Raw genomic sequence first — 22,891 nt, 5'->3', positions numbered from 1 at the left:
CATTGCAGATGTAATTAGTTAAGAAGTCATAGTGAAGTAGGGTGGGGCCCGAATCTAACATCACTGGTGTCCTTATAAAAGGGGAAATCTGAAGACATGCACACAGGGAGAATGCCTTGTGACTGCCAAGGCAGAACTTGGGACGATGCATCTACAAGCCAAAGAACACCAAAGAGTTACAGCAAGTCCCCATAAGATAACAAATTCTTCCTCACAGCCCTCAGGAGGAACCAACCTTGCTCACATCTTGATCTTGGACTTCTAGCCTCTAGAACTTTTGAGACTACAAATTTCTGTTATTTAAGTCATTTAGTTTCTGTTACTTTGTTACAACAGCTGTAGAAAATCTAATACATTAAGTAATTTGTATTACTCTTAAATTTGTACATACATAGGATAACATGTGAAGGAGGACATGGATTTATATGATAAAATGATATTATTTTGTAAGATATTCTGCAATAATGACTATGTATCATATGACTCCATTACTGTGTTTGAACATGCTACATAAAACTCTTAATTCATTTGCTATAATTCTTGGCAAATTTAAGTATTGCTTTAGGAATTCATTTATAATTATAGTTGCTACTGGCTCAGGAGAGAGAAATTCTTCCAAATTAAAATTAGTTTTAAAAAGTAAAAATTACAATGACTCAAGAAAGTTTGTCTAATTTGGCCTTTTTGTCAAAGGAATACACACTATGCAAAATATTGTGTGTGTAAAACAACATAGGTAGTCATTTTGCTGAAATGAAGACAGTAAGAAAAAGAATTAATGAAATTAATATGTAACAATCACTGAATTATATATAATACCTCTGGCTCACAAACAGCATACCCAGACAAGCATAATAATGGCTGAAGTAGTTATTTTGATCACTCCTGGCTTTTAGTCATATAAAAATCTTAACTTCACAAGTATTTTTTGATTTTGTCATTATGAAGGTAATATTTGTCAGAGTGGGAGGATAGAACATATTTCACTTAATAGTTTGCAAGCTTGATTTATAACCTTTAACTATTTAGGTGTGTGGTATGTGGCCTCCACTTGTTCTCATGCCTCAGGCCTTATAATTGTTAGAGGGGGGCAAGCACCCAGCAGTGACAAAAGAAGTACAGCCTGAAATTATGAACAGAAGCCATGCTAACATCTCAGACTTGCTCCCACTACATACTAAATCACCATCCTGTAAGCTTCATGTGAAAACCTGATGCAGTCCCTAGAGGGAGTAAGAAGTATCTCATAGGCTTTGCCTTCCGGGCCCATAGTCCCAAGGACCCTATAAGCCCTTCCCTGGGGTTGCGTAGCCTTGTAGTCTCAAATGGCCCTCGGCTCTCACCAGGTTTCATATACCTAACACATTTCACTGTTTCAAGTGTTAGGGGTGTGGTCTTGGGCGTTCATCTCCTTGCAATAACTCTGCTATGCCACTTTCAAGTAAACAGAGCCATGTTATAACTGCACTTCACCCCTGCCTTGAAAAAGTAGTGAGCAATTTGACAGAAGGCTTTCAGAACAACCCTCAATGCTGTGACACGCTCCATGGCTATCACTCTGTTACAGTGTACTGTCACCTTGTAGTGAGGTTTGCCTGCTTGTTGGGGGCCAGGGGATAGGGACAGGAACTAGAATTCTGCTCGGAGTTGGTCTTAGGAAGAGAGGAACTCTTAGAGACATGGTTAAATGCCCACAACTAAGAAAGGAGAATAAGTATGCTACATCACCGTTTCCAAGGTAAAGAGAAAAAAGTGTATCAGAATGACAACTGGCAATGCCAAAATGGGAATGAAGACTGGACTGCAAAAGGCCCCATGGGATTTCCAACTTTGACTGTATTTTATCGTAGCGCCCTCCAAGCAAACATGGCTTTTCATTTCATGCTCTTGCTGACTACTGTGATGGATAATCAGAACGCTAACGTGGAACAGAGGCGCTGACATCAAAGGATACTTTTAGCTGTGGTTGAGCATCTTTAAGGAACTCCAATGCCCTCTCTGTAGACCTCAGCTCATTGAATGCAGTACACTATTTTTGTAAAAAATTAGAAACCATGAGAGACTCACACTGGGTTCATCAGAAGGTGGACATCAAAGGGAGAATGAAAACTTAAAGAAGTAAGGATGTATAAGTGCTGAAAAATAACTTTTATAATAAAAAAGGAACTCTGATGCAAATACAATAGGCAAAAGTCAACAGCCCGTGCTTAACAGTAAAGGCAGATAAGTCAACCACATTAATCAACCTGGGACACAGATTACCAGCCACATTTGAAACACAAATTAACTAGAACAAATAAGGTACCAGGGTGGGAAGCATTTTTACAGCAAGTAACAAAAGTTTTAATCTTTGTTCAAAAGGGGTTTAAAAAAAGATTCCCTGTATCAACCAATAGTGAGATAATTTTAAAAAAAAAGATCAACTTCCAAAAATGCAAGGCAGAGTAACCAAACTTCTCATCTGTTTTAAGATCAATCGACATTTTCTACCTGGGCAAGTGGAATGCAATTAGCACTTGGGAAATTTTAAAGTATCTTTTACAGTTGCCTTTAACCAGCTGAGGAAATAGCAGAACAATGTGGCTGAAGGCCAGTGATTATTTTTACGGGTTACCTGTTTCAGTAATGGAATTATGGGCCACTGGGCCTCCAGGCACACACAAATATATTAAAATATCCCACACTGTAATTAAGTGGCACAGAAGGGATTAGAGCAAGTTAAATGGCTGTTATATTTACCATGGGTATACTCTAGTTCACACATTTTGATGGCCTCTTGGCAGAGCTCAGTGAATTTTACTTTGAAGTCTATAAAATATGGAATATATTTCCTTGCAGAGCAAGGGTTTTAATAAATAGATCTTCCCTCCAAATAAAAATATATAAAGAAAAATATCCCAAGTGGATGCTCCTAGAGTGAAAGAAGAGAATCCCTTAGCCAGAATAAAGGACAAATGCATCAACAATAGTAACAGTTAAGGAAACTGGATCTTTAGACTCCGTTAACGAGGGACTCAGAACAAATCAAACTCTATATGACTCTCTGTTCAGACACAGGGCTTTCTTCCTCTATGTGAGCCAGAACTTCTGCACCTGAGTTTTTTAAATGGAATAAAAATAAAGTGATTACTCACTTTATTGTCGACCTGTTCAATATCTAAAGCAACAGAAATGCTTGCAGAAATGAAGAACAGACCATTTTAAGCTAAAGGCTAGACTACAGTTTCCTAAGCTAGCACTGTATCATTTCTTTGTGTGATTTGACCCATTCAAATGTTGTTGTAACTAAATGTTAGATTAATTTAAAAATAGTAAATGTAAGTAGATAGTTGCTCTGTTTGTTCATAATCAACATCACCACACTGAGACTACTGCCAATGCCAGTCTCCTGTGAATCTTCATATCAGAGAAAAAAAAGCAAAATGGAATGAGGGCAGGGTGAATGGAATGAAATCTAGAAACACAGCAGTGTTTTGGCCTAAGCAGAAGAGAAGACAGCACTACCTTTGCCCTAGAAACCTCTGGAGAAACACTTAGAAATAAATGCCAAGAAAGGAGATAAAAATACTTAAAAATACTTACGAAGATCCAGGACTTGCTGTGGGAGGGGGGCCTGAAGAAATGAAAGAAAAACAAAAGAAACAGTGAGTCTGGATTATAGGAGGGTGAGCATGGGTATAGTTAAACTATTACAGATTAAAGTTCTCAGTCACCCTGAGGTGATATTTATTTTCCTGAGATTTATTATTTTGTTTCAGTTTTCCCAACCACCTCTACCAAAAAACCCCCCAAATCCCCTAAAAATAAAACAAAACAAAAAAAACAGTGAAAACCTGTCTATAGAAACCTGAACTACCACCACAGTTCGGGGCCTGAAAAATGCTAAGACAAGTGCTCAAAAATGAGTCAATAGAGTAAGCGACCCCACAGCCTGCAGGGAGTTTCCAGTGGGAGGCACAATTTGATGGTAGCAGGACAGAGGGACATGCATGCTGTAAATCTTTCAATCTTCTTTGACTCTGGCATTGTGGTTTAGAGCAGAGGCTGTGGGGCCACACAGATCTGGACCCCATTCCTGCTCTTCTAATTACTAGCTGGGCACCCCTGAGCATGGTACTTAACTACTGGGCCTTGGATTACTTATTTGTAAAATGGGTACAACTGAACCAGCTTTAGGATTGCTGGGCACAGAGCACATTGTTAGTACGTCCTCGTTCCCCACTTCCTCACCCACATGGAGCCTGAAGGCTAAAGGCCACCTCCACCAGGAGGATGCTTACCAAACTTGACAAACAGGACTCCAGTGGTGGAAACCACCTTCTTGCCATTTGTTGCCACGCACTGGAAGTAGCCTGTGTCTGTGGTATCGAGGTTTCTAATCCGTAGCCGAGAACCATAGTTGGTTGCCCGAAAGGAAATCCTCCGGGGCTCCTGGACCACAGGTGCGTCATTTTTGAACCATCGGATGGTGGGAGGAGGATTCCCAGAGACTTTGCAGTGCAGTTCAGCTGTCTGCCCCAGGGACGTGGTGATGTTATTCATTGGTTCATCGAGGGTCAGGTAAGAATCTGTAAGCACAGGGTGGAGGAGGCAGGTGAGAGGGGCAGGCAGCTGGAGAGCATCTCCAAGCAACTCAAAGCACTCCCGTGTGCCCCAGAACCACAGAGAGACTGAACAGGAGGGGCTTGGTAGAGACAGACAGGGCATGAAATCATACATTTACTGAGACCCTGTGACTAATAAACAATCACCCACAGAGCCTGCTGCTTGGAAGGAAGTATGATACTAACCACAGTATAAAACCCAAAGTTTTCAAATTACCATTCAGCACTCCTGGATAAGTCAAGACAAAACGAGCTTTTCTGTTTCAGTGTATAGGATAAATGTGTGATCCTTGTTACAGGCTCAAACAATACAGTAAACAAGAAAAAGAAGTAAAATTCACCTCAAATCTCTTCATCCTAAAATAACACCATTTTTAATATTCTGTCAAAGATCCTTCCAGCTTGTCCACTTTTGATAAGAGAGAATGTATGAAAAACTGGAAAAGTAGGAGCAACATATCTATATCCACAAGGAGCAAGATCAGGAAGGATGCCGGAAATCTTCCTGCTAGTGATATAAGGGTTATGAGGCCAGATTACTGGCAGACAGAGTAATGGGTCAATAAATATTTCTATAATGTTACTCATATCAACCATAACATGTTTTAATATATCATTTTAAGCATTCAATTTTTAATTGCAATATAATTTACATTGTAGGAAATGTACTGATCTTAGTTTATAGTTCCATGAGTATGGACAAATGCATAAATCCATGTAACCCGTGCCCCTATCAAGATACAGAACATCATCAATATCCCGGAAAGTACCCCTAAGATCATCTGGAGTCAATCCCTGTTCCCAACCCTTTCCCACCCCCATTCCAGGCAGCTACAGCTCTGATTTCTAACCTCACAGGCTAATGCTGCCTGTTCCAGATTCACATAAATGGAATAATACTGTATATACATTTTGCATTTGGCTTTTTAAAAATTACATTAAACATTTTAATATTGAAATAAATTTTCTTGGAGATTATTCTTTAATAATATCATATTTTAAGCCCTATATTGGTATTATATATTGGAATCTAGTTGCAGAGAAAATTATTTTTTTTAAATCAAGTTCAATATTTTTTTAAAGAATTGGTCTGTTATTCATGTATATGAAGGCTTCTTTGATCTCATTTTCCCTGACCATCTACTCTTGGGAAGACCTCCCTGCCACGTCCTCCCCTTGCCCTCCGTCCTCCACCTGGGATGGCTCGTTAAGCAGCTGTCTTCTCTGCAGGACTAAGCCCAGAAGGGCAGGCATCTACAATGTTTTGGTCATTACTGCATCTTCAGTGTATCCTACTGTCTAGCAGTATTGTCCATAAGGACTTTCTGTAACGATGGAAATATTCTCTAATCTGCACTAATTGATAACCATTAGCCACAGGTTGAGCTATTGAGCACATGAGATGTAGCTAGAACAATCGAGAAACTGAAATTTTTTATTTAAATGTAAGTGGCCACAGGGGCTCTCCTGTCCCCTCCTGGCATGAACCAGGAGCTCTGTCCTCTCACTTTATTTCTAAATAAAAGCCTCTACCCTGGCTCTCCTACCTTGGGTGTTTGCTAAGTTCATTCTTCGACTCCACAAACAAGAACTCCGGCATCATTTTTGGGGACTCGTCTGGGATAGCTTCAGAGATGGGAGCTTCCTCTTAAAGCCAGACACCCCTCTGGCATACATTCTGAAGAACTGGGAGAAATTTGATCCCCAGACTCTGAAAAAGAAGTGCCTTATCTTCTGCACACAGCCTGGCCTCAAATACAAACTCTCTAATGGAGAGGCTTGGCCCCTGAGAGAAGTATACAATATATTATGTGGCTAAATTTATTTTCATGCAAGGAAAGAAAATAATCAAAAGTCCCGTGGACTACAATATGGAACTAGTTTTCTAAAATTTTTTGGTGAAAATCTATTCTACTTATTGGGTTCATCATTATCTTCAAAAATTGGGAAGTTTTTAAACTAGACTCCCTGAAACGGAAGAAATTTATCTTCTGCAATACAGCCTGGCTTTAAATGACTGGTGCTAGAATTGTACTTGCATTTCATTTCCAGCCACCTGGACACACAGAGTCCCTATCAGTTCAGAGCCTTCATTGGCCCTGTTAGTCTAGGGCCATCTAGACCTTAACCCAGTTATGTAAACTGCTCGCCCTTAGAGTGTATTCTTGAAAACTGAGATACTTTTAATCAAATAAGCTAAAAAGAAAGAAGGCAATTGGATATTAGTAACTCAAATTTTTGTATCAGTTTATCTGTCTGTGTATATGTTATTTTATGAAAAGTATTGTTAATGTAGTCATTACATCTCAATCTATATATTTGTGTGTCTAAGTGTGTAAATGAAAGATTTTTCTACCTCTGGATGGCATTAATAAAAATTGATTTAAACACACCCACACAAAAATTTAAGTGGTCATGGTAGCTACTGTATGTATAAGCAGGCAGAGCATAGTAAATTTGTTAAAGGTAGCGGAACTTTGTTGAAACACAATCTTTTTTTGAGATATCTAACTGGCTAATGTAACCGCACAAATGCCTACAAAATGCTTTCATAAATGCCAAAAATAAACAATTCATTATTTGCTTCACTTTTCTACAAAAACCTTGGGGATAGATGTCAATGTCTGGGTAGTGTGTCACACATGGGATTGGCATTTATCATGTACGTGTGGTAGAAAACAGACTGAGCATGACCATCACTCACTGTGTTGCTTTTCATCTCACTTAAGCCAGTGAGTCATTATCCTTCACAACAGAATCATGAGCCCATAAATGATTTCGCTAACGCCTTGCTTCTTTACATTTATAGAATCCAAAACCTAGCTCTTTCTACTCCACTAGACTGCTTTAGTAGCCTGAGCCCCACTGAGGGATGAGAAAAGAATTTTAATTTCTTCCCCAAACCAGGATAAACTGGGGACACACATATACATAACCCACAAGGCTGCATCTTCCCCTAACTCCAGACAAGATTGTCTGGTTAATGGGTCTGGGCTTTAGCCTTGCATTCTGGCTGGTATTCCAGTTTCCTGCCAGAGGCAAGGTACCTCACCTGACCTGATGTGCTGGGATTCCCTGCCTATCCCCTGGCAGGCTCTTCTCCTGGAGGCTGAATACCGTTTCCTGTCTCTCCAGCTTTCCATGCAGGGGTTGCCATAGTGGCAAGGGAGTGTCATCACTTAGGTACTCCCACAGCCTGGCTCCCCTTCCCAGATTTCCACCTTCTTCAAGTATCAAAGCCAACCAACATCAGCCACACTCCCCAGAGGCCAAGATGACAGCTGCTGGGTGCATGCCTTAGGGGTTAACATTACCTGTTGGGTTTTTGTCAGATATTTATGTCACTTCTACTTTGTCTCTTTGGTTTTCCCAGACAGGGTTGCTTCTGAAGTTCCAGCAAACTTTGTGGCCAAGCTCCATAATGTATAATGTAAAGGATGAGCTGGAACTTTAAAACATTTATTTTGCCTCCAAACCCATTACTGTGCATGATCCCACAATCACAGACACACACCAGTGCTTCCAAGAGCTAGAGGGTTCTATAATTGAAAAATAACTCTATCTTACATGTACACAAGTAGTGAGAAGAGTGGTATTGTTCCATATAGTTGTAAATCTATTATTTGACTTAAGAACAGCCAGCTCGATTCTCCTCTTTCTGCACTCAATTCTGTTGAGATACGTTGTTTTGGTTGAAGTGTATGAAGAAAATCTGCCCTAACATAGTTGGAAAAGGGAGGGGCATTTTAACAGCCTCTTCAGATAATTTAGAATACTCCTCTTTGACACTACACCAAAATTTGACAAGTTAGTTGAAATGTGGTATCTGAAACCATATCAGTGACTTTTCATAATCTGTTAGATTAAAACAGATTGGGCTATCTTCCACTTTAAAGATCTTCTACCCTCATATCATTGCATGCGCAATGCATTGCACATTTAGAAAACACTGGTTCAGTGAATTACACAGATCTTCCAGATATGGACACATTTAATTATATAATATAGAAAAATCATATTTATTAATATCACCACCCATCTCATCAGTAAACATTAGGAAGCTGTCAAGCTCAAGGCAGTGGCTAAGATTTCCAAAATTTTAATTTTTGCTTGGAAGCTCAAATTTTATTATTGGCAACCAATATCATCTCCTGTTTACTTGAACTGGCAGGCTCGTTTTATTTATTATTTTCAAAGCTATTCAAGAATAACTAATTGTAGTGTGATGGCCAGTCATCACTTATCTTCAAGTAAAACAGTGGCTAGGTCAGCTCACAACACAAACGCTTTTCTTTGTGACAACCACAGTCAACAGGAGTGTTTATAAATACTTCCCATTTCACCATCTAGAGTATTAAAGAGGTATGTATTCAAGGGCCAAGACTTAATTAAGTTAGTAATTTTTACTCCTTCATCAAAGACATTCTTAAATGTGATTGTTTTTTTGTCTTTGTTTTTTTAACCATAAGTGCACAGTGGTGGAGAATAAAATGACTTCCAGCACAGTTGGTTACAGTTTGTTACCAGTGTCTTAATTCATGATAAGGCCCCAGCAATTTTACCTAACCGTTGCTTTTTGCACAAACAGGATAAGTAAACTGTGGTTCAGAGACATTAAAGAAATATCCTAGTAACAACAGGCAGAGCCAGGACTTGAACTCCCAGATCAGCACTCGTTCCTTCAGCTATCATCTGCCACCCCTCTGGGTCCTGGACTGCTGTGAGGCTCTCAGAACAAAATGGTTTAACTCAAGCCCTAGTACCATAAGCCAGAGTGGCTCGTCTGGCCTGTTTTCCATTTCTGAATAAGCAGCTTGGGAATTGGGGCAATCCTAAGTGATTGTGGTACATCTGGGCACAAGGTTGGGATACTGAATAAAAAAGGATTTGATATTTATTATAATGCAGAAAAATGAAGTGCCAGTATTCTTTAAGTGCCACCATTTCCTCCATTAACCATAGAAAGTAATGATCAAAGCTAGCATTTTCTTGAGCATTTATGAAGTGACAGGCACCGTTCTAAGCACTTTGTACACATTTTAAAAATCTTGAAATGTATATATCGCTTAATCTTGAAAACAACCCTGTAAGTTAGACATTACCCTCATTTTATTGATAAGGAAATGAGATGCAGAAAGGTTAAGTAATTGCCCAAAGTTTATGCATCTATAAAGTGGCAGAGCCAAGACACAGACCTTTGGACATAAGAGTGTCTAAATAATACCATTAGCCACTGCACCATTTCCCAATAAACCCAGGGGACTGCAGTCTTTCATTCTCCCCCTCCCACCTCTACCCAGGACTACAGAATATTCTTGCCCTTTTTATAAGTCCATCGAGGACATGAACTGTACCCACTCATATTGAAAACAACTAAAATGCTCCTCGTTACATATGATGTAACTGGAAGTCATCGTCGAGAATGAGCTTTTTAAATACAGCACAGGCATCGTTCATACTGATGCTTAATCAACCTAAAAAGTGAACTGTGAAAAAAAAGAAGTTAGTTTATGAGCTCTCTGGGAATTGAGACTCTATTTCCTCTTTTTCTCCTTTTCGTATTCCCCTCTGCACTCCATGTGTTATTGCGAACTTCGTGGGCATTTAATAAATGCTGAATGATTAAGTTCACGGAAGGCTCAAGTGTATTTCAAGCAAATGAGCTTTGGAGACACTCCATTTATTACTTACCCATTTGACAAGACGTCACATCCACAAATCCCTCCCAACATTTATTACTTAATTTCAAAGGGCCCTCCCACTCTCCTCAGGGAGAGAGGCGGGGCCAGAGTTATATTCCCATTTTGACAGGTGAGAGAAACTGATATATAAAGAGTGTAACAGTTCTCTGCCATGGCAACCCAGCCAGTCAGCCAGGGAGCAGATCACAATTAGGCTCAAGGTCTGGGTCTAAGTATCAAAGACGCACATGCCAAAATCCCAGTCTCCTGCAGGACGGATCCTTTTCAGAAGAGGGAGGAGGTTCCCAACATGAAATAAAATGCTTAGCTAAACATAAAGGAAGACTGCCAAACACAGTTAGGTCATTGCATTTGACTTTCAGAGAACATTCTGTTCACGCTATCAACCTGCATTCAGCGTCAGCACACTTCACCATAAATACTTCTGACTCACTATCTTGGGAAGTATTTTTTATCTTAATAAACTCAATGCAAAACATAATCTAAATCGGCTTGTGCATTCTTGAGTCAGAGCCACAAGCTGCATTTAATAAAAATCAGTGGAAATAGCAGGGGACTTCTGAATAACCACAGGTCATTATCTGACACGGGGCTGCTGAGAAGTCCTGAACACATGGAGAGCAGGAGTTCAGTAGACTGAAGGTACAGAGAAAGCCCAGGACCACTGGATGACTCCTCTCGCTGGATCTGAGTCCCCACTGGAGGCACTCCTTGTCATAAGGGACTGCTGCGCGGTGATTAACATGGGTCCAGAGTTGGACTGCTTAGCTTTGTATCTGAGTACCACTTCTCACTTGCTGTTACTTAACACCCTGAGTCTCATTTGCCTCAGTTGTAAATGGGGCTAATAACTGTACTTCCCAGTAGTGTTGTTGGGAGGGTTAAATGAGATAATCTGCTCCTTCTTACTCACTAGAAGCTATATAGTTCAGCTAGAGCCAGAGATTCCACTCTCACTGAATATCATTGTCACCTGGGGAGCAATACTTAAAATTTTTCACCAGGGTTTCACTCCTAGATATCCTAATTTAATTGATCCGGGATAGAGTCCAGGTATGAGCAGTTTTTTTTTAGAAACTCCCCAAATCATTCTCCTGAGCAATGGGAAAACATTTGGCTATATAGTAATTATCACTATCATTTCCTGATCACTGATTCTCCTCTGGCTTCCTGCTGAGCCCAGTTTTTACTGCTCAAAGATCTCCAGGATTCTCCACTACCATCCCTGTTGTTCAGAAGAAACCAACAATGAGACAATAAGCATGTTGCCCCAGGTCGCATTACCAGTAAGGAGTGCAATCCTGTCTCCAACTCAGAAGTCTGCCTTGAGTTCAGCAGTATTCAAATCTATGTTCCCTGACAGGTGGAGAGATGGCTTGATGAAGATAAACATTTTCTGGCTGAACAAAGCTGCTGTAGAACAGGGGACACGGCGGTTAAAAGTCAAAAGAAAGGCTGTGCTGCCTAGGTCTTGGCCGAGCACTCACGTTGCCTTGAGAGCCCGAGGACTAAGCATCGAGCTGAGCTCAGGCTAATGATCTGAGTAGCCCAAGTGGGCCCACAGTGTGCTCACAGGACCAAGGACAACAAGCGACCAGTGAGGAAAAGCACATGCATCACAAATGGTTCTACAGATGTGCACTTAGAGCAAAGCCCCCTATAAATCTGTACTAATGGAGAAAAACAGCCGCCTTTATAGGTCTTTCCTTAGGAAGCATAAGTACACAGCAACTCAAAGGAGTTGAAGAAAACTTTGCTACCTAGACATTTGATTTAAGGAATAGGTTATTTTTACAACTAGGCCAATTGTATGTAAATGGACTCTTAACAGCTCAGGGAAACCACTTTTTCCTCTTAAGTAGTTAAGATCTACACAGAAAGAGAATGGCTGGCCTCCAGCATTTGGAGTACTTTGTGAACCAGCTATATTTAATAAAGGTGGGAGGAGAAAGAACAGGCACATATTGAACACTGATTCCATCAGGAACTTTATATATATATATATATATTACTACACTTTATCCTTTCCAGAACCCTATGACATATGCAGGTTTTTCTAACCCCATCTTAAGGAAGATACCAAGGTTTATAGAGGTTTTAGCATAGCTAGGTTCACCATGGTGGGGATTGGAACTCAGTTCTATTAGACACCCTCCTCCTGCCCTGACTCCTAACTTGTCCGCTCTCCACCTGCTGTCACACCCTCCTGTCATCAGGAACTTCTTCCGCCATCAGCTCACCTGAATCCAGTCACATGACACCTCCTTCTCACACCAAAAATGCTGATCTTAACTTGCCCTTATTTTCACTCCAGGAGTGGGTTATCTAATGGGATCACTGGCAACTGCCAACAAGGTTTTATTCTACTGACTTTTTTTCTACTTACAAACTACTGTGGTTTGTTTAAGTATCTAATTTATTTTATTGCAATTTTTCAACCATTCTTATTATTTCGGGGATGGGATATCACTTTATTACTTCATGTTTGTCATATATATGTTTCATTTAAATTGAGGAATAATAAGAATACTTAGAAATGATGAGTAGAAGCATACCTAACCATTAGAACAAAGTCTTGATGTTTATATAATCAGCCTCGTCTAACTGAAATTCACAGGGACACAAGGTTTCTGGCTTGAGACCTGGTCTCTGCATTTTAGAGAAATAATCCCCATCTTGTTTCTCACTCCCTGAGTCTTCATCCATCCTAACTTTAAAATGGGGATTTTTTAACTAAACTCCCATTCTCTGCTGAATGTTAGAATAATGAGTAAATTCGTGGGCCTAAGAATTCTGCAAGTAAAGGGTACATCTAAACAACAAGGCATCACTAGCAGCTTTTCCCAGCCCTGCAAAACTAAATCAAATAAATACCAGCAAAGCCACCAGCTATTATCTTGCTTCACTATAACTTAGTAAGGCTCTAACTTAAAAACAACAAAGAAGCAAGCTTTTGACTCTTAGGGTTAGGCCCCGCATATCACACTGCAACCTGAAATCTGCATTCCCCCCTTTATGGTTGAATTATAAACCTTTGTAAAATGCTGACAGATCTTCACTACAGGCAGGACAGGAGGAGTGGGTCCACGAAATGAACTTTTAAATGAGTGGAGATAGTATCTAGAAGGCCAAGCCTGAGATACTTTCTGGTTTGGGCTGTGGGCCAACACAAACAGAACACATCATAAATCATCTCTGGGATTTGAATACCATGGATAGGAGATGCCTCAGCGTCAGATGCTGCATCTCCCTACAGAAGCCCGTGGATGCTTCTGCGTCATGAAAAGCCAACAGTTGGGCTTTCAGCCCTGCTAGGGAGACCTGTGCGAGGAAGAACCAAGCCACATGTACAGCCTTCAAAGATGAAGTCACTGTGTGCTTTCTCTGTGTATTTCACACAGACCTGACTGTGAAGCAGTGTCTTGTGTAGTCATAATAAATTCTCAAGCACTTGATGGCTCAAAGTGGAGCCTGGTAGCTTTCAAAATAAGCTTGCCATTCTGGACAAGGAATTTCTATTCCTGTAGGGACCACACAGTTACACCATCTCAGTTTTCTAAAGTCACATATTGATTGAACAGGACCCAAATCCTTTGTGTGCCAGTAGGCATTCCAACTTGATTCCACCGAGGCCAACATTCCAGTTTCAGTTTTTTCAGAATATAAACTTAAAGGAAAACAAAAGGGATCACAAGCCATTCTTTCCTCTTGTCTCCATTCATTGTACATGATTTGTACTTCAAAATTTGAAAGAAATCTGCTGACATGACCACATCTCAGATCTCCTGTTAGCAGGGCAGTGCATTCAAGAAATCCCCGTCACCTGAATATTGTCTGAAATGAAATGGATGGTTTTGCCCTCAAATGCTTAAACAAATTCCTCCAGCATTAGAGATTATCAGTGCCATTTCTTTTTCAAGAAAGCAGAAAAGCACTAAGCAATCTGGAGATGAGAACTGAAGTGGGTACTATTTTCTTAGTAGCAAGAGGCAACAATCAATTAAACACACAAGGCTGGTGAACACTGGGGGGTCTAACTATGTCTTTTCCATTGTTGCAGCACCGTAAACTCAGCATGGGTTGGCTGTGGATAGATGTGTAGAATGCTTGATGAATAAATAAACAAAAGAATTTAAATGCCTGTGCTCATAGATCCTCATCCTGGCTATGGAAGCAAAGGAATGATTGTGACAGTGTGGGATCTGAGTATGTTCAGGGTGATAGAGGATCCTAGAAGAGGGACACATGACCCACTTTCTGGGCCACAGACAACATGTTGCCATCAGTAGGATTTTTTAAAAGGAGGAGTAATGGCCTTTATCTTTCAGAAGCCCCCAAGATCTTGGGAGAAAGATATTCCAGGGATGTAATTTGAAAGTGTAAGTCAGAATAAGAGTGAAAGTTAAGTGTGTGGTCAAGACATTGGATGCTGAAAGGAGTTCAGGGGAAAGGGGAGGGACAGGTCAGTTACCATGCAGCAGCGGAAAAGTGCCCAGGGGGTTCCCTATCTCTTGTCAAGCACAGTGGGCATGACCCAGAGAAGACGGAGGGGAGGAGAAAGCCCAGATTTCCTGTCCTCTTGCTGGCACGCACAGGCATTTATGGGAGGGGAGGAATGGTAGGGGAAATGGAAGAGAAATAGACAAATGCTCATTATACACCTTCGCAGGCACTGGGGACATTCCTATCCCTCTTCACAAAATACTGATGGAAAAGAGACCAATAAAAATAATCAGAACAAGGGAAAATGCAAGAAAAATGTTGTTTTCTGCGTAGGAGGGGAGTGGACACGTCCAGCTACAGAAATCAGGGCAGGTTTGAGTGAAGAGAGGGTCATACTTGAGCTGGGCCTCGGCAGAGAGTAGAGGCTGACAGCCAAGTTTAGCAGCAGAGAGAGCAAGCCTGCAAGGAAGTCGGGGCAGAGGGCAAGAACTATGCAGTTGTTGGGGACAGTGGAGACATGCCAGAGGTCAGCCATGATGACCCTCCCAATAGGTCCCATGTGACCACAGCGTAGTTCCCACAGCTTCCTCACCTCCTGGGTTCTTCAGTGAGGGCAGTGCTGACATTTGAGGCAGGGAAGTTCTTCATCCTGTAGAACTGCCCTGTTCATGGCAAGGTGCTTAATATCCTGGACCTCTGCCCAGGAAAAATCAACTGCACCCCCCAATTATCATGACAACAAAAAAAAAGCACCACACATATCTAAACACCTTGAGGAACCCTGAGACAACCTTAATCATGGTCTTAATAACCATCATGTTAACACAATACCCCTAAAATTGGTTTAAAAGAGGCCACATTTGGAGAAAGTGCCCATGGGAAGCTCCTAGCTGCTCCCCTTGTACCTTCTCAGTTTGGTTTTAAGGAATAAATGCTTTCAGGAGGTGGAGGTGGAAGAAGTGGCACTTTGTGGGGAAAGGAATGGCTTAAGCAAAGGCTCAAAGTCATGAGTATCTAGAGTGGGTGATGGCAACATAGTATAAATCACCTTCATTTGCTTTTTGGGAAGGTTATGGATGGACCAGTAACAGCAAGAAGGCTAGAAAGACAGGTTGGGCTAAGAATGAGGAAAGACCTCAAACAGTAATGAGAGATTCTGCAGCTCATCTGGCTAGCAATCTGCAGTTTTCACACAATGCTGAGCTAGGAAACCTGTGCCCAAAGTTGAGCTTCAGGAAGCGTGAGCTGACCCAGCAGGGTAGGGAGGATAGAGCTGGTGAGGAGCTCTGGTAGGATGCAGGGTTTGCTGGGGTTCTGATTTTGCATCCCTATTTCTTCCTTCCCAAGTAGTTATGATCTTCAAAATCCAGGAAGAGCAGACAGTTCTAAGAATGGATTTCCATCAGAGATCACAATGAAAGGATTTCTCCCATAGGTGAATATTTAGCACCCCCCCTCCTGTTTCTTTAGTCTTGAAAAATAAAGCTTCAACATATTCCTCTATGCTTAAATATTTTTTACCTTTTTGTATTTTTCCTTAAGTTACATTTCTAGACATGTCTTTCACTCTTTTTTGGCAAGACCCAAATATGACTTTTCTGTCTGATCTCCCAAAGTGCGTATCACAGAACCGAGCATACAAGAAAATTTCATGATAAAACAAACAGTCTATAAAAGATAGAAATACATGACTGTTGTTTGAAGCCAGTAAGTTTGGAATGTTTGTTACCTAGCAATAGATAAAACTGACGCACAGTCCCCATTTGAGATTCTATGGAGTGAAATTAATTCTCCAAAATAACAGACATTTATTGAAGATGTACCTTGTGACAGATTCCGTGCTAGGAAACAGAAGTAATGAGTCACACAGTCCCTGCTTTCAAAGGGCTGCCAAGGGAGATAGGATATGAACACAGGTTATCACAGATATTAGAAGAGTGCCACAAGAGAGGCACAGAGGACACATGATGGGCAAATACTCTGGGAGATTACTGGATGAACCTGCTCCAATGATGGGCTAGCAAATATAGGGAAGTACACTTTCAGATGCAAAACTCCACAGATTGAAGTGAAAATAAGCCCAAAGGGTTTTGATTCTACCCCCAGTCAGTTCATTGAACACAGAAACCATGCATTCCAGGACCTGTTACATTTCAGGAGCTTGCTCTCCACATATTTGTTGGATGGCTGGATGGCTGGGTGTTGGATGGCTGGATAGGTGGCACCAGGGAGCCAGCCTCAAAAGAGCATTAGCTGACCTAAGAACCAGAAGGCCAGGAATCAAGTCCTGACTATGTGACTCTGGATAAATCACTTCACATTCATAGTCTTTGGTTTCTTCAAATGTCTAATGAGGATAGGACTGAGATCTCTGAGGTTCATTCCCAACTCAAGAACCTTCTAGGCACCAAAGAGTAAATATGAACATTCACCTGTTTACTTGGCCACTTCATGATCAAACAAATACATAATGAAGAGGGAGTCAACCTGTCTTTGTGAAGATTCCAGCTGCAAGCAACAGAAGCTAACTCAAGCTGGTTTAGGAGGTAAGGAGGAGCAGATGAGTTGGATGAGAAATTTAACATAGGATGCAAGGGTTTCTTGTGGGACTATGGCAAGGAGTCCAGCCAGGGCTCAGGAGGAACAGAAACCAAGACTATAAAGCTGCTGGGCACCAGGTTAGGATTCTCTCTCTATCCCCAATCTCTGGTCTTCTCTATGAATCAGCTTAAATCTCTTCTTTTTGCAAACCAGCTTTCTTGACTTCTCTACACACACAGCAGAGGATGATCATTTCAAGGCCCCCAAGTTAATTTTATGGCACTACCAGCAAGTAAAAACACTGACTGGGTGTCTCTGAGTCTCGATTCCAAATCCTCAGGAAAGAGACCCTGATTGGCCCAACCTGAGTCAGGTGTTTTAGCCCTGGTCCAGTCAACTCTCCCCAGAGGGACAGGGTTACACAATATAAACATGGCTGCTGAAGGCCCATCACTGTGGGTCATAGGAGCAGTTATCAGACAACAGGAGGTTACTGTAAAGTAGGCAGCCTCCCTCAAAATTGTCTATTTCAGAGTCCAAGAAAATGAAGTGCCCATTGATAAGAATGAAAATATGTTCTGTCCTCATGTGCACCAAAATCCTTTCCACCCATTCTAGAAACTCTAATTTCAGGAAAAATGTTAATTTTCACACTCATCTAGGTCCTGCACAATTATCATTGTTCTTTAGCATCTTTAGGATGGTCCCATGACCATTATGACAATTCTAGCTCATGCAGACACTTCAAGCTCTGGGTTGCCAGGGCATGCCAGAGAGCCTCCTTTCTAGCCACTTTAGCAAAAGATGTTATTTGAAAACAAAATAAAATGTCTCCACTGAACTTCCACACTGAGTGCTGAAAGCTATTGAGAATTTGCGGATCACTTTAGAAGCCACTTTATTTGTGGATGGCCGAGCAGTAGACTCAAGTTAAGCCATTAGGGAGATTCTACAGAAATATAGGTGCCTCAAAGTTAATGCTATTGAATAAAGGAAAAGCAGTTATTTTTGACATTTTGACAATCACTTTAGGGTCTGGTTCTTATTAGCCTGGTTTTGCCTTTTAAAAGGTTTTCTTTTTTTTTCTTTTTCTGCTGAAAATGTCAGGAAATTTGGAACAGAAACTTACAATAAAACACGTCCCCTGACCTTCTGATCTATCAATCTTCCAAATAAACAAAAATACTTAGAGAGCATGGAAGAAGGCATTCTGTGGTAGTTAACCTGATATTATTCACCATATTGATCATTACTTTGCAATTGCTTGTTGAGAATGGAGTAGAACAGAAAACACAGGATAAGGCAGAGAATGAGCAAATTTGAGCGTGTGTGTGTGTGTATGTAAGAGGGAAAAGATCACTTGGTAACTTGTTTTAGCTATGAATGCTCTAAAATCTTACATATGCCAACAGGACACCCTCTTGCATACTTTTTCTCCAATCACTCCATTTTGCAAGCTACATTATTCACAAATGAGACATTCAAGAAACACCAATTCTAAAATAAAAATGTGCACGCCACCAGTGGAAAAGCAAACAAAAGCAGCTAATGTACTGTGGCTAAAAAAATTTTCAAACAAAGTGGCAGTAATTTACTGCCTTTGCTCTTAGCTGGACCCCATGAACATAATCAGAACCCCCAGGACTGATGGGAAAGTGTGATTTACAGTAAGTCTCAGGATAATAAAAGAAAATGAAAAAGCAAATTGTGCATGAACATGAAAGCTGTATTTCTTCCACTTTCAGCAACTGAATCAAATTTCCAGCCAGAATTTCAGGGTGAAACTTAGAAGTCCCTCAAAAAGCAAAGTATGAGCCAACCAGCATCCACACTTGGACGTTTCCCCAGCCGCCTAAACAACATAATTAATATTTACAGAGAACAGTGATTAGAAAGACACACGCAACACCATCTGTCTGAGTAGCAGTAAAGAGGTAGGTAGACCTGGGTTTGAGTCCTGCCTGTGTCACTGGCTGTCGGGTGTCCTCCTGCAAATTATTTAACATCTTGAGGCTCTAGTAATACCTGCTATCTCAGATTATGTAGATTAAATAAGATAAAGTATATAAAGCACTTTAGAGGGTCTGTAGCACATGCTAATCTCAGTAAATTTTGTTCTAAATTTTAAAGAGTATACTTTGTTCAATGAGTAAGTATGGTTAAGGCACTTAGAACAGTACCTGGAACTAGGAAAGTCCTATGTAAGTGTCAGCATTCATAATATACAGTAAAAACTCAGTAAATCAGGATGTTTAGACAATGGGGTGGCCTAAGTTATATCATTTTCATGTGAAAAACTTCCTCCAACCCAACTTCAGTGTTCAAAGTTGAAAGTCCTTCTAAAATACATCAGTCTACTTACTTACTTTAGCAGGGATAATACACTAAGTATCAATTTAAAACTTTTCACAGTGGATGTTGTGTGACTTCAAGAACGCAAATAAGCAGCCCTAGGTTGTAACACCCATTCCTTTACCTCTCAGCCAGGTAACTGTGGGCCTCAGTGTACTCATCTGTAAAATAAGGACAAGGATACTTGTCATGCCTCTGTCATGACAGTTTTAGTGCCTCCCAATTGTAGTCTTGTATGGGAAATTACTCTGAAAACAAAAGAATGCAAGGCAAATAAAAGGGAGTCAAATTTCGTTATTACTCTTCTTTAGGAAATCATAGTTTGTTTCCGGCGATGCACACCCACACAGGGTATGGAGATTCCAGATTGTACTCAGGTTATCACTTTTATTAAAAAATGTGGTAAAGTATAGGTAACATCAGAGTTACCGTTTTTAACCATTTTTAAGTGCACAGTCCAGTGGCATTAAGTACATCAAGTACCTTGCAATGTGCAATCACCACCACCATCCATCCAAAAACCTTTCTTCATATTCCCAAACTAAGACTCAGTACCCTTTAAACAACAATTCCCCATTCTCCTTTTCTCCTAGCCTCTGGCAACCACCATCCTACTTTCCATCCCCACCAATGTGACTACTCAAGGTGCCTCATAGAAGTGGAATCATACAGGATATCCTTTCTCAATAAATTCCTTATTTTTTTCTTACCTTCTCCATCTTTGCCTTTAACCACTGAGGACGGAGCACAATGGCAGTTTATTGAGATTTTCACTGTGTGGGTTCCAGATACCTGAGGTTTGCAACAGGACTGTGACGGAGGAACACACCCACTGCCCTGGAAGCAGGCGCCAGTCCCTGCTGGGGCTGATCGCACAGTCTGGTCTCGACTGCAATTTTGGAAGACTTTGGAAGTGGTGATATTTTAAAGCTATGCAGTGAGGACCTCGGAACAAGGTCTGGTCCATCTCTACCACAAAAGTACTGTTTGATATTGAGTGAATCATTATGTCCTCTGAGTCAGGTCTGTTCAACTTGAGGCTGACTGGGTTACATGGCCCCAAAGTGGTGTCAAATTCATACTCAACTGCTTTGATGGCATTTCTACCTGATAAGGTACTCAAAAATATAATTCTCTCCCTCTCCCCACCTCCATCCAGAAACAATGTATTTTGTAAAATAAAGATGGAAGAAAAATAGGATACCTGTATTTTTCCTGGAAAAACAAAGTAGGGGCAAAGAAAAACAAAACAAAACAAAACAAAAGCCCCCAAAATAGAACCGGAGAACTGGTTTCAGATGTTCCTGGCAGTTTGTTTGGTGGTGTCACCTCTCCTCTGATCAGCTTGGGGAGGTGGGGGAACAGAAAAGAGTTCCACAGCACATGCCAAAGTGTTGTTTAAAACAGGCACACGTGCACACAGGAGCAAAGGTGATGTTCAAATTCAAGGCAATGACTTTACCACAGGAAAGAAGAGACACTGAGTTAAACAAACCACCTGAACTGAGAAGATAGAGATACACGATCATTTTAAAATCACCCATGAAGTTGCACCAAAATGTACACCAGCTGCAGGATTCTGGGGGCCCAATTCTGTTGAGTGCAAAAGCAGTGTAGCTCATTATAAGATGCCTTCGACCAAAGAGTTTTATCTGTGAATGACTATCCTTATTATTCATAAACTTCCCAACTTGGATGCATCTGTATGAGGAGACACTTCTGGTCTGATAAGAGCCTGGCTCTGGGAAGAACAAGATGATTCAAATTCTTATGGAGGAGACACTTCCACACATGAGACACCCAAGAAAAATAGGAGCTGCTGCTTCTTGAAGGAATAGGAGAAGAGACAGACTAACGACATGCTGTGACCACACTAGGCCTTTAGCCTTTGAGACTTCGATTTTCTCTCATTTATAGAAGAGGGGAACTATTTTATAAGGCTATGTGGGATTAGAAATAATACGCGTAGATCAACAATTTAGCTCTTGGTTATCACTGTTAGTTTTCTTCCCCTTCCAGTTTTTTTTTATTAAAAAGGTCTTTCATTTATTGGGCTGGAATCTGAAATCTGCTTCTTTAACTTTACTTGTAGTCTCAGTTCAAACCTCTCAGGGAACATGGAACCATTTTTTCTCTCTTCTGTAAGGCATTACTTCCGATTTGGAGACAGTTATAGAATTTCATGGAGTCTTCTCCAGCCTAAACCCAGCCAATTGTCTCTGCCATTCCTGAGAGTTAATGAATGACTCAAGTCCAACCTTTAGGGAGCACCAATAGGATTAGGAGAAGACCAACTGGGCGCATACTAAGGCAGGATTCCTGCTTTCAAGGAGCTTAACTGTATAATGCAGTCTGGATAAAATAGGTAAGGTATCAAAATATAACCAACATACTATTGTTGTGAAGGAGAAGGAGTCGCTAAATTTGATTGGAAACCAGAGAAGGCTTCATGGGAAGTGACATTTGAGTTGGGTACTCAAGAACTTAAGGTATTTTAAAAGGCAGAAAGCTTATGCTAGAGAAAGAGTATAAACAAAGGCATGAATAAGTAAAAAAGTATAAAATGCTTTAAGAAGAGAACTATAGACTGAAACTGTGTCCTCCCCAAAATTCAGTGTTCAAGCATTAACTCCAAATGTGGCTATTTGGAGATAGGGCTTTTAGAAGGTAATTAAAGTTAAATGCGGTCATAAGGGTGAGGCCTTTATCCAATACTATCAGCGGTCTTATAAGAACATTTATCTCTCTCCCTCCATTCTTCTCTCTCTCTCCACCATCCACAAGCCAGAAAGAGAGCCCGCATGAGAAACTGATCCCTGCCAGACCTTGATCTTGAACTTTACAGTCTCCAGAACTGTGAAGAATTAAATTTCTGTTGTTGAAGCCATGCAGTCTATGGTATTTGTTGCAGCAACCCTATGAGACTAATACAAAGGACAGCTATCAATAGGAATATCAATATCAAGGAGGAATATCAATAAAGACGTAAATAAGACCAAAGACGGGAGTGGGTAGGTATACTGACCAACTGGTCAGAATGAAGAAATGTAAATGGTCAGATTTTGAACACACAGAGACCAAATCTCAATTTTGCTGCTTTATTAAGTTGTATGACCTTAGACTAGTTATTCAAACTCTCTAAGTTCAAGCCTCCTCTTTGTTAATGGTAGAAAGAGATAATATACATAAGGCATCATTCACAGTGCCTAGCATGTGAAAGATACTCTATAAATGTTAGCAATTACTATT

General features: G+C 40.7%; 1 protein-coding gene across 5 annotated transcripts in view; it reads right to left on the bottom strand.

Moving 5' to 3' along the window:
* The window catches only part of ROR1 (receptor tyrosine kinase like orphan receptor 1), a 382,105-nt gene that overhangs the window by 128,193 nt on the left and 231,021 nt on the right, over positions 1–22,891 (bottom strand). For all 5 annotated transcript variants that reach the window (XM_057500283.1, XM_036911300.2, XM_036911299.2 and 2 more), the window contains exons 3-4: positions 4,281–4,568; positions 3,583–3,613 (exon numbers count right to left, since the gene is read on the bottom strand). In XM_057500283.1, the coding sequence (XP_057356266.1) occupies positions 3,583–3,613; positions 4,281–4,568 (319 nt within the window). The remainder of the gene's footprint in view (positions 1–3,582; positions 3,614–4,280; positions 4,569–22,891) is intronic.

This window comes from Manis pentadactyla, chromosome 4 (assembly GCF_030020395.1).
Source record: "Manis pentadactyla isolate mManPen7 chromosome 4, mManPen7.hap1, whole genome shotgun sequence".
Taxonomy (NCBI): domain Eukaryota; kingdom Metazoa; phylum Chordata; class Mammalia; order Pholidota; family Manidae; genus Manis; species Manis pentadactyla.
This window is presented reverse-complemented; position numbering and strand designations above follow the sequence as displayed.